The 13,140-nt window shown below is 35.4% G+C and overlaps 1 protein-coding gene across 13 annotated transcripts in view; it reads left to right on the top strand.

The window, feature by feature from the left end:
* Nucleotides 1-13,140, top strand: part of CEP128 (centrosomal protein 128) — a 140,147-nt gene that overhangs the window by 104,709 nt on the left and 22,298 nt on the right. For 11 of the 13 annotated variants that reach the window (XM_057428444.1, XM_057428445.1, XM_057428437.1 and 8 more), the window contains one exon: nucleotides 2,862-3,352. The exons of 1 other annotated variant lie outside the window; for it this stretch is intronic. In XM_057428444.1, the coding sequence (XP_057284427.1) occupies nucleotides 2,862-2,870 (9 nt within the window). In that variant the 3' untranslated portion in view covers nucleotides 2,871-3,352. Of the gene's footprint in view, nucleotides 1-2,861; nucleotides 3,353-5,106; nucleotides 6,400-13,140 lie in introns of those variants that run through there. One more of the 13 variants, XM_057428434.1, reaches the window with a different exon arrangement.

A 13,140-nucleotide genomic window follows, 5' to 3' on the forward strand; every position in this document is an offset into this window, starting at 1 on the left:
AGTCAGATTTTCTGAGGATAAAACAGAGAAGTAGGCGTAGAATGCTTTTTCAATCTGTGATTTGACTCCAAGGGAGTGAAGATGGTGTTCTTTATTTTTCACTTTGCTATTCTTTACTTCCAAGAGTTAGTGCTATTGCATGTTTTTTATGCTTAGTAAGTAAGTATGAGAGAAAATGCTTGATGTCATTTCAGATGTTCTAGAGTATACTTCTAGCTGTCATTTCAGGAAGGCATAGATTTCCCATAGGTCCCAGGACATCTTTTGCAGCTCTTTGTAGATGTATGTGGTAGTTTATGGCACTAAGGTATGTGCATTACTCCATAGATTTTTAGTTAGTGACTGAATGTTTTACCTTTATGCTGAACCTAATCTCCACCAGTGAAATGTGTATTTTGAAGTTGCTGCTATAGTTTTTGAGGACAGTGAAAATTCTGCAGTGGTATTAACATTAAAGAGCTTTTCTTATAATTGTCAGTGAGTGATAAAATCAGCTGCTTCAGTCATGTTAATCGCATGAATAGCATGAACTGTTAATTTCAGTAATGATATTAATTAGTTATAATTTGAGACTTTGACAGCAAAGTATAATTTGAGGTCTTTTGCTCCCAAATCCCCTATAGCTTTTAGTTAATCTACCTATAAATGTCGTCAACTAATTTCTGTGATGAATTTATCTCCTTACTTCTTCAGAAACAGAAGAATGGACTTTTTATTTTTTCATTTACCTCTTGGAGTAGTTTGCAAGCCTTTCTGATTTAATGTTTCCCCACTCCATCTCTCTTAAATTTATGAATCCTTGCAGATTATAGAGTCAATAAGTAATACTCGAAGCTCCCTCCCAGTGTGGGTCTCTTATGACTTGTGGAGAGCACCAGGAAGGAGAACAGACAGGTTTGATATAGTTTAATTTATCTGCAAGGGGAATCCTGGGATTTAGGTTTAAAACAGGTTGAAGAAAGAGAGACAAAAAGTATGAAAATATAAATAATGGAACAGCAAACTCCTTCCATATATATAAAGTTGCCAGTGCAGCAGGCAGTTAAAAGGAAAAGTGATTAACATTCTGTTTTATTTCTGGTCTTCATGTTTCTGGTATTATATCTACAGTTATAACAGCTTTTCCATATCAAACTATTTTAAAGATGCTGTGGGAATGAAGTTTTATTTTATAACCATTTTCTTAGAAAGGAAGACATTTAACTGAGAAAATAATTTATGCAAGAAGGCATTCATCAAACATGCTTTGCACTCTGAATTGTGAGACCAAGACAGTTGGTCAATGATGTCTCTTCTGGTTGTCATCTAAAGAATAATTCTCAGAAATTGTTTTCCATGGCCGCTGTATTTTTTTTTTTAATATTGTATTAAAAAGGTACCTGGAGTCACACATGCTTTGCTTTAGCTTTGTGAATTGGGTCCTGCCTTTCTCACTGCACAGTTCATCACTTTAAGGTTTTAACCACATGGCTTTCAGGCTTTCTGTTGTTGTTGGGAATTTATGTTCCAGGGCTTCATAAGCTATGACTTTATGAAGAAGAAAATAGCCACCAGTTTTCCTAACTTCTGTAGCTAGAATCAGAGTCTTCTCTGAAGCTTCGGCTCTGGTGATGCGCAACACTGTTGTGTCAATATGATATATAGAAGGAATGAGATTGTGGTTCAAAAAAAACAAGTTGTCCTGAATCTTGATTTTTATTGTCGTAACAATTAACTCATGCATATGCTGATATGTCTTTATACTTCTACCTATGCTTTTTCATGAGTTCTTAAGACTACTTGTATTTACATGTATAAATAAGTTAATTAAAAGTAAAAAGACATTGTAAAATTGTAGTGCTGCAGGGCACCATTATAGAACAAAACCTTCTAACACTGCTCTAGAACAAGAACCTGGAATAATTGGAAACTTGACATAATCTCTTTGAAAAATACAAACTGATATAGTTTAGCAATGAATTTTCTTTATGATTTTTCACTTTACTTTGAATACTAACTACAGGAAGTACTCCTAAAATAGCATGTGGTAGCATAGTTTTTGGCCAATACTGAAAACTTTGTGCTGACAAATGATAACTTGCAAGTTACTTATGTACCAAACACAGTGATTTCATTCTCCTAAAAGTGAAAACATCTCTCTCCTCCTAATCAAACTGTGAAGACTTACTCCCTATTAAATAAATTTTGGCTATATACTGCTGCAGTTTTACTGGACTGCTGAAAAATTGCACTCTGGACAGTTATTACAAACAATCAGGAAGGACCACTTTTCTTATGATATAAGGAAGGCCATTAGAAGGGTATAAGGTGATACCCACTTTCTTCCCATTAATTTATGCCTTTTGTTAAATAATAGCTATATGCTTGGATATTTGGACTTTTCCTCCAGCACTTTATCATAAAATGCTCTGTCAATTCATATAGTCTAGATTTTGATGCAATAAAATGTATTTAGAAATAAGTATTATATATGCACTGTGCTATACATACAATCGTGTGGCATCCTATGTGCCGTGTGGCACTGAATTTGTTCAGTGCCACTTGTTGACTTTAGTCCATGCTATTGGTAAAGATATTCCTTCAGAATTTTTTTGAGTGTTTTTTTGTCTGCCTTAAGCAAAAATGCTGGAAAACTAAATGGAAAATAAGTGTTAGTGGAATTATTAAATAATTAAAAGTGCAATTTACATTTTTTCTGTATAAGAAAGCTTTTGGCCTTGCCTGTATTATATAGTATTAAAATCTGTATATATTGCATAATGAAATATATTTTTCATATAAATATTGATAGTCAGCAAAATGTGTGCATTTCTCTGAAGAGGTTTAATTTTTTTCTTTTCTTTTGTCTGACTTATTTCTAGCATTTGTGAAAAGAATGTCTCCTTTTGATACAAGTGCCACCAAGGAAGGTTCCTTCAATGTTGCTGTCAGTGAAATGAAGCTTCAAGCAGAAAGAGGGAAGCAGTAGAAAATTTTACAAAAACACACCATCTTTCTCTGTGGTAAATTCCCTTCCACTCTTTTGGGGTTTTGAACAGTAATAATTCCATGTGTTATAGGAGTTATGTAAGCAAACACTTACATAAAAGAGCACAAAGAGTGAGCCTAATGAACTCCTGTGGTAATTTATGTAACTCATACACCAAAGATTTTCAGGGATTATGCTATTCTCTTGTATTTGTTTCTGCAGTCCTTGTAAATGAAATTTATTCTGTTCCTAAAATACCATGAAATGAAAGACCTGTGAGATTAATCTTTGTTATCAGCTTATTTGCCCCTGTACAGGAATTGTTCTGACATGTGTTTTTTATAATCTTTAATAACATTATTAATGAAAAATAATCAGAAACTACCTTTGTCCTAGTATTTATTATGAGTCATTATACAGTGTTGTGCAGACACATAGGTGGTTTTATGTTCTTCATAGAAGCATAGAATCATGGAATGGTTTTGGTTGGAAAGGACCTTAAGATCATCTATTTCCAAACCCCATGTTATGAGCAGAGACATATCCCACTAGACCGGGTTGCTCAAGGCTTTGTCCAACCTGTCCAGTGCCTCACCACTCTCGCAGTAAAGATTTTCTTCCTTACATCTAACCTAAACTTCCCCTGTTTAAGTTTAAACCCGTTAGCTCTTGTCTTATCGCTACAGTCCCTGATGAAGAGTCCTTAGCCAGCATCCTCGTAGGACCCCTTCAGGTTTTAGAAGGCTGCTATGAGGTCTCCACGCAGCCTTCTTTTCTCCAGGATGAACAGCCCCAATTTTCTCAGCCTGTCTTCATATGGGAGGTGCTCCAGTCCCCTGATCATCCTCGTGGCCCTCCTCTGGACTTGTTCCAACAGTTCCATGTCCTTTTTATGTTGAAGACACCAGAACTGCACACAATACTCCAAGTGAGGTCTTACGAGAGCAGAGTAGAGGGGCAGGATCACCTCCTTCAACCTGCTGGTCACGCTGCTTTTGATGCAGCCCAGGATACGGTTGGCTTTCTGGGCTGTGAATGCACACTGCCCGTTCAAGTTCAGTTTCTCATCAAGCAACACCCCTAAGTCCTTCAGGGCTGCTCTGAATCTCTTCTTTGCCCAACCTGTAGCTGTGCCTGGGATTGCCCCAATGCCAAATGCTAAAAATCATTTAAGGAAAAAGTAATAAAAATTGGACATAACCAAACTTTTTCAAAATCAATGGAAATTTATATTATGATTTCAGGTTCAGCATGTGTCTGTTATAAGTTGTTTAGGATTATTCTTTTGACCAGAACAGCTTTATCAGATGGTCACTGGTAAGGCACTTAACAGCATCTGAATCTCACCCATCCATATTAAGCTTGTGGAAGGGCACTGCTGTGTGGGTTAGAAAATTTTAATAGCAGGATTTAATACAAATTTATTTATTCTAATTTCCTCTCATATGTGTCATATTGATTTTAAAATATTATGGAAATGCATTATTTCACGGTTGTATTTGTTCAGATGTCTCTATTCTAAACAAATTGGATACAATTCTATGTTACCATGGTCTTAAACAGCATATCACAGAAGAATTTTCTGCTGTCAGAAGAAATGCAAGTGATGCTCCTTGTTTTATTCTCTTCTTGAGTGTTTCTGGGTTGAGTCACTAATATTGTGCCTTAAAGATTTGCCAAATTTATCAGAATACTCTAGCAACGTGAACATCATCGAAACCATTTTGGTCTGTGGACTTCTTTCATATTTAGGAAGCCTAGTTCTTTGAAACACTGTCTTTGTTTAGCACTGTAGGTGTCTCAGACATATTTTATTTTGCAGGTCACTGTGCCACCTAAAAAGAAAGGACCTTTTTTTTTTTCATTTTCTAATTTTATGAAGAAGTGTTCTGTTCTCTGGACAGTGTACTTTCTTGACAATCCCCTTTGATGCAGCCTATTCCAGACAGAAATTCTTGCTGAGAATATCAAAGTCAGACAATGAAATGAGAAAAGTAAAATCCTTTCATTTTCTATACCTTTAAATTACTTAAAAAAGAAAAACAAAACAAAAAACTAATTTTCGTAAAAAAGTTTTCTTTACCTTTTGTATGTGAATAATGCTATGCATTGGAGTGCTGGAATGGACTTTTTTGCAGACTCCCGGCGCATCTGCTCCTTCAGAAGGTCAGGAAAGCTAACCAGGCACATTCATCGGTTCTGATCTCAGCAGCAATGACAGGACCAAGAAAAAACAAAACAAAGCAAAACAAGTAAGCTTCTACTCTAGAGAAAGCAGGATAGATAGAAGCCCATTTGTGTCGTGGTCTGTGAAGAGTGTGGATGTCAGGCAGCAGTGTTTAGCTCAAGCCACAGTTACCATAAACTAAACTTACTTTAAATGTATCTAACATTTATAATTTGTTTTTTTTTTAATTAGATCAGAGCACAGTTGGAAATATGGTGTTTAAAATATTTTAGCTGGTTTGTCTGGTGAAACAGTAAAAAATTGCAAAATAAAATGTCAGTTTGCAAATTTTATGGTACCCACAAATTATGGCTAAAAAGATAGAAAGGTATTTTTTAAATATACTATACAACAGTAAATCATGCTCTCAAAACACCTTGTCTTCTAATGAGGTCTGGTGCATGTATTGCTGATGGGTAAATATATGCCCAGCCTGCTTTACTAAAGTTGAAATGATATTTGAGGTAAAGGGTCTGTTGGTAAATGAATGGGTCTTTAAGAGTCTAAGCTGAGAAGTGATACATAGAAAATTATGTCCTCTCTTTTTCCTAAGAAATCTGTAAAAATCTGGATATTGATTTCCCTCACCATATTATTTATACTTTTTTTTCATTTGTAACTCAGAAATGTATGTTTCTTTAAAACAGTATCGCTTCTGCTTTATAGTGTTAGAAAACTAAGAATAAGCAGTCTGAACTCCCTCATCTTTACATCAACTATTGAAATTATTTTTGTACCATGCGGGACAGAAATTGCTTCTAGGTGAATGATTTTGGCTTTAAGACTTTAAATATGCTCAGGGCTTAATCTATTTGCCTTGAGCCATGTGACTGGGTTTTCAGCAGAGTTTTATATCCTTTTTAAAAATTTTCTAAATGGGCTGGGGGAACAGAAGGGAAGAAGTCAAACAACCGAAAAGAGAGAGGAATTTTTAATGACTAGACTTATGGATTCCTAAGCCAGGAAATTCTTTCTGCCCTCTTGGCATGGCCATCCAGATAGCCTGTAATATTTTCTCTCTTTCACCTTTGGTAGAGGTTCATATTACAAAGTGAATTTTGTTTCCTTTTTACTGAAGGCTAAAGTTCCGTTCATGACATTATGTAAAACTGTCCCTTTGTGATTTAGGAAATAATATTTTTTCCATAGTGGCCTGAAATAAGACTCTTCTAACCAGTTTCAGTTTTTAAAGTAGAAAAACTGAGAGGTTTTTTAGCAAAACATTTTTTGTATTTCAGTCTTTAAAGTTGCTGTCCCTTTTGATAATCGCTTCTTTTTTTTTTTTTTTCCCCTATGTTTTAAAACTTTAATGACCTGTTCCTCAATTCCTGCCCAAAGCAGTAGTTTTCAAAAATCAAAAAATGTGGTATCATACCTACGAATGGTGGTTTGTTCCTTTGTTCTCTTCAGCATTTGGTAGATCAGAAAACTTTGTATGTATGTACTAAATACATTTTTAACAAGATGATATTAGACATCCATTTCACTGCAGTGGTTCAGTATAGTGCTTTCTGAAATGCACTGGCCTTTTATTTTAGCATCAGATAATTGTCACTTGAATAACCTTTAAGTTTTATATCCATCAGTTCCTTAATGCTTTACAGCAGACTTGATTACTTTTTTTAAATTGCTTTTTGTGATGGTATTTACTAAGTATTTGCTTTTATTATGTAATTATGTCATCCTAAGAAGAAACATAAAAATAAAACTTTTTCCAGGATAAAAAATAAAATTCTATAGTATAAAACAAAGCAATTTTCTTACATTGAATTCTCAGATTTTGATGGGTGTAGTGGTGGTGAAAATACTCCCTGGATATTCAAACCTCAGCCACATTTTCACAAGGTGTCCCACCAAAATAAATAAAGATATATTGAAATTCCTTAGAATAAAGAGAATACTATTCTAAAATCCACTTTTGATCTAAGGAATCTGCATATCAGTTCATCTGTGGATTGCAAGACATAGTCTCTGCACTATGTAGCACTGAATGGATTTTTCATGAATGAAAATGCCAATATTACTCTGAAAATAAACAAGTAAGTATTTTTGTAACACTGTTACCATTTTTATGGCTCAAAATGAGTAGTATAAAACCTGAATACATTCTCATATCTACATATCTCATATTCTTTCTGCAAAAGAAATTATTTGTAAATTTATGTGGGAATGCTTCATATAGTTGAATTTTACCATGGGTCTGTTAAATTCTTTGCATTCAAAGGATGTTAGTAATATATTTATCTCTCTCAGGACTGTCTTGACCTCACAGAAGGAAGTGATATTGAGGTTAATGTGAGCTGCAGGCCGGTATCTGGGGATGCAACTTTGTCAAAAATGGACATCACAGAAATTACTGTGGTTTTGATCTAACTGTAGAATTTAGAAGCAGATCTAGAGGAAAACCTAGTAGTAGAAAGAAAGAAAAGCAGCTCATATTAAATGAGAATATTGGAACACTTTTATTCTTGGTTCCATAATTTAAAACCTGCTTTAGACCTAGTATGCACATCTAAATGAAAGTGATCCCTCAATAAATTATTTTTGTTACATACTAAAATGCTCTATAGTGCAACTTATCTCAACTCTTTACTGTAAGCATGTCTAAGCTGTTGTAGTGTGAACTGTTTTACTTTTCTGTGTAAAGAACTAAACCAGATGTTAAATCTGAAGAACACTTTAGTGTTCTATACAGAAGTAGAGCAGAGCAGAATTTGGCAGTCTCAGTTTTTCAAAAATCTGTAAACTAATGCCTCTGGGAATGTTGACAACAAAAATGAAAGAGATTGCTGTGGTTAAAATACAGCAACATACAGCATTTATCATTCCTACTAACAACAATAGCTGTCATGTTTCTAAAGCTAAAGTTGCACGTCTGCCATTTCTCAGGTTGCAAGGATGAGACTGGTTTCTCTTGCCTTTATAGTGGCAAAATCTGTAATGTCATGAGCCTTGAGCAAACAGGCAGTGATGATATTTGTTTTAAATTTCTAGTCATTTTATTTAGGTACCTACTTGGTGCTATTTGGAACTAGATATTTTTGGAACTTGAACATTTAACAAGTTTTTGTTAAAGGATTACATTTAAATAGAAGGACTGCATCAAGAGATTTAGGATAATTCTGCTATCTTTATTTAGGGATGTGACTCCTTAATAGGTATTTTGCTTCAATAAATGCAGCAATTGTTCCCAAGTTGTCTCTTATTTTCATCTATCTTCAAACCAGAGTTGTTTTGTTCTTAGACTACTTTTCTCCTCTGCCATTTACAGTCTGCTAGCATATCAGAAGACATCATTTATTTGCTTACCCTATATTAATAATTTGGGTAGTTGATATGCCCAAGGAATTACATTAATCTTGAAAGCAGTTGTATCTTATAATATCTTTTCATATCAATTGTCGTTTATTTGTTTAGTAAAATAAAACCCACTTGGTAAACTGACTGTCAGATCACATGTTGCCTAATTTTAAAAGTTATTACACAGGTAAAAGTAAATGTGTCTAAGTACATTTATCTAGATTTTCTAAATGCTACCGTTCATTCTACTATCAGATTGTAGAGATAAACAGCAAAGTATAGACTTTGCTGCAATAACCCTGAAAAATCACTAATCCAGGCAGAAAAAGAAGGTACAATTAATTTAGGAGATCTGCCTAAGTGCATGCTTAGTCTAAAACCTAAAAGAAATAAAAATCATATTATGAAGTATATTTCTTCAGTGTGTCAATATCAAATTGTTCTCAGTAGAAACAGTTGCTGGCATCTAAAATATTTCTAGGAAGTAAACTTTGCTAGAGATGAACACAGTATCATTCTGCATCACTCATGTTCTTAAACAAGCATTGAACTGGGAAGCCAGCCCAATTTATGTACTGACACTATGCTCTGCAGAAACCACCAGTGACCCAGTTTTGTACTTAGAGTGGAAGGCAATGAAGATAAGCTGTATTTTATTGCTGGCCAAGTGAGCAGTTTGGATCTGTGGCATAAGCTACTTCGTGTATGGAGCTCAATGAATGCACCGTTTTTAATCAGGCTTTCACAGCCAAATGCAGCACTGGCAACACAATGCCATCCAAACAGCAGCAACTATGAAGGCATTGCGTAGCTCCAGAATTTTTCTTATATGTTTTGACTAATAGAATTTCAATAATCCCATCAGAAACTATGGAGCCATTCGTTTTGTCCTCACTGGAGAGGTATCCAGTGCAGTCTTAAAGCTAGAAAATGCAGAAACCTTAGTCAGTATGAACTCCATCAGTGGTGAGGCTCAGAAGAATGTAAATCTGTTCGCATGTTGCCCATTGGTTAGAGGTACACTAACAAGAGACTAATCAGCAAAGTTTTAAAAAAGTAGTCAAATCTCTCTTACTTGGTGGATAAAAAAACCCTGTGAAAATGGAAAAATCAAGTACCAAAGTCTAGAAACACTTCATTTTTTCATATTGCAAGTAATTTCTTAAACTTCACTATAGTGGCAGCCTTTTATAGACTATCTTGAAGATCCTGACTATATTAATCAACAGACATGAATCCTATGTCCCCTCACTACAAGACATTGAGGTGCTGGAGCAGGCTCAGAAAAGGGTAACAAAGCTGGTGAAGGGCCTAGAGCACAAGTCTTATGAGGAACAGCTGATGGAACTGTGGTTTTCTAGTCTGGAGAAGAGACAGCTCAGGGGGGACCTTATCTCCTTTCTACCTGAAAGGAGGCTGTAGTGGGGTGAGTCTCTTCTCCCAAGTAGCAAGCAATAGGACAAGAGGTAACAGTCTCAAGCCACACTAGGGGAGGTATAGTCTGGATATTAGGGAAAATTTCTTCACAGAGAGGGTGATCACACATTGGAACTGACTGCCCAGGGAAGTGGTGGAATCACTGTCCCTGGAAGTGTTCAAAAACCATGTAGATGAGGCTCTTAAGTGACATGGTTTAGTAGTGGACTTGGCAGTCCTGGGGTAATGGTGGGACTTGATGATCTTAAAGGTCTTTTCCAACCTAACTGATTCTATAATTTCCTGATTCTAATTATGTTCTGTAGCTTAGGAAATTGTGTTATGTGCACTGTACACTGAATATCAGACTTGAAATAATTCCACTGGAGATAGCTGATGTGCTGTGTAAGGAGTGCTGGCTGGTACAATGTATTTTATCAAACAGATCAAATGTTCAAATTTCAGACTGGAGGTAAGAGTGTCCGTTCAGTGTATTATTGTGGTTCTGAAGGTCAACCACTTTTGAGGCTGAAATTCCTATATATGCTTATTAGCAATTGCTGATTTTTTTTTTTTTCCTTTGACAGTGTGAGAAAAAAATATGTTAGTCATTTTTCAGTTCTGGAAATGTTTTGTCATTTTATGCTGCTAGTTTCTATTTAATTTGGGGATAACTAAAAAGCAACTAACTGATATCTCATTACAAGTACTCCAAATTAAGTTAGTTGATGCATGAGTCATTTTCCTCCAGATTTTTTTTTTTTTAATTTAATTTGAATAAAGTACAGTGTTTTAAAATCTAGTATTGTAAAACTGGAACAAAATCAGTCTTGTGATCTAGCATTTAAGTTGGGAAATTCTAAAACTAAGAGTGCCCAGGTGTCTTATGCAGTGACACTGAAAGTATTATTTCAGATTTCACAGTTAACTATTGCCAGTGCCGTACATTATAAAGTGACCTTAAAGAATCTGCAGAATTTCAATGAATTACATGGATGCAGGATGTCTCTGCACTGGTGTGGAATCAGAAAGGTAGATTTAATACCTTGTTGCTTGTTGAACCTGTTCATGTAAGGGAGATAGGCATATTGGAATGAAATTCCTCAACATGCAATTATTTCCTGACATAAAGTCCCTGAAAGATTTTTGCCTGTAGCTAAGCAAGGATTCCAGCTCCTGATTTAACATAGCAGGCTCCCTGACACATTCGCATATAAGCTCAACTCTCAGCAGTGTTTTAGTGACAACTGTGTGAAAAAATGTGTATCTGACTTTTCTTTGTTAATTTTTCATCATATTTATCCTTTATTATAAATTTGATTCTGTGTGGACATATAAACATGCTGCTACTTCCTTTCCTATAAAATGCACCGGAAAAATGCAACATATTGAAGCTGACATTGTAGGAACCGGAACTATTGCAGTTGCCTACAAACTTGATTTTTGAAATGTAAAGTTGTGTTCATGTAGAGGTCATGTATAGTCTGTTCACATAGTTACTTATCTTTCTTATAGACATTGGCATAAACATGTTTATATGCTGTAAAACTTTACTGGTCAAAAAATCCTTTCTGGTTGGAGATCCTGACTACAGTAAAGCTAGTAGAGGCCTTGTCTCTAATATCAAGTAGAGTTACAATTTTGTGCTGAGTTTGAGAAGAGAGGAGAAATATTTTTTCACCCTACTTTGTAATTTTATTTATGAAACTAGCACAGCTGTCTTGAGAATTATGAATTAGAAAAAATACAGAATCCTTAAGATCATCAAGTCCAGCCTATCTGCTTGACTATTACTTTCCGTGAATCACATGGATGTACATAAAACTATGTCTACAATTTGCATTTTCAGAACAGCTCTTGCAGGTTTAGGAGCAAAGCATTTTAGAAGTGAGAAGGAGAAGCTTACCATGTTACTCCAAAGCACAGGTCCTCATCAACCTGTGAAGTCTGTGGTACTCAGTTACATGCATGAGGTCTGACTCGTGCGTCACACCAGCTTTACTGTTGTGTGGCCACATTTATTTTGGAATGCGTATGTCTGATTTATACTAATATGAAGCCAGAATAAAATCTTATTTATAAAGCATAACTACCAATCAGAATTGAGTGCTGAGATCATGATAAGTGATTAGGGCACAGAGTATATGGCAGCTGTCTATTGTTCTAAGAGTGTGTTGCTGCAAACTGATTGCTTGACACAGAGTGTGCAGGTATGTTTAAGTTTGGTTAAGGCTTTATCTTGAAAGCTCATATGTTAATTTAATGTTAACATTTGAACCTACTTTTTGCAATGAAAATATAAGATGCTAGCCAATGAGGCTGTAACAGAAATATCAAACTTCTTTACATTTTGCTGACTAGGGACTTACACTAAGCTATTCCTGAAAGCAGGGTTGGTCACATATATTTGTTGCATCTCAGGAGATAGTACCTTTGCAGGATCAAAGTTGCTAGCTGTACTCGTAATTTAAAGTGTAATATGAAATGTTGTCATTTTTGTAAAGTAGCAAATTGTTTTTCCAAGCAGTGCATAGCATCTGTATTAATTTGCCTTGATATTTTTTGTTTTTTGTGAAATGTAGATGTTTGGTTTGGATTTGTGTTGTCCGATTTTGCTTTTTGGGCTGCCTCCAAGAACAATAATGCGCTGTAGGATTTTTTATTTGTTTTCTTTCTTCTACTGTAAAATTTGTTTAAAAACTAGGATGATAGTTTCATGGAGCGAATCAGTAGTCTTCAAAACTGTGTGCTTAAAACACTTATTTAGGTAAAGATCTGTTTACCATTATGGACCAAAAAGAAATTATCTGGCAACACAGTATAGTATTACAATAGGGGTGGATCTTTACATCAGCCAAGAGTGTTTCCAGAGGTGTTCTTGAATGGGACAAGGCTGTTGTGCCTATCGCTTCTCATGAGAGTAAGATTCATTTGACTGAACGTGGGTTTGGACAGATCACATGCCTCCATCTAAACTAACCTGTCTTTGGCAAGAGGGTACCTGGGATCTGTGGCATTGTTCATCTCACCCCAAAGTAAACACCAGGGTTTGATCAAATGAATTGCAGCAAACTACTCTAAATATATTGACTAGATCTCCATTTAGTAAAAAAAGAAACCAGATAGCTACCGTAGGTGCATATGCCTGCATTATAGGCACAAATCAGGTGGGATTCACTATATCCACCCACAGGGTGGGGTCTATCCATGTGTACTTCATCTGGATTCC

This window comes from Pezoporus wallicus, unplaced genomic scaffold, assembly GCF_028554395.1.
Source record: "Pezoporus wallicus isolate ANWC-B61680 ecotype Strahan unplaced genomic scaffold, APGP_CSIRO_Pwel_v1 contig_3486, whole genome shotgun sequence".
Lineage (NCBI taxonomy): Eukaryota > Metazoa > Chordata > Aves > Psittaciformes > Psittacidae > Pezoporus > Pezoporus wallicus.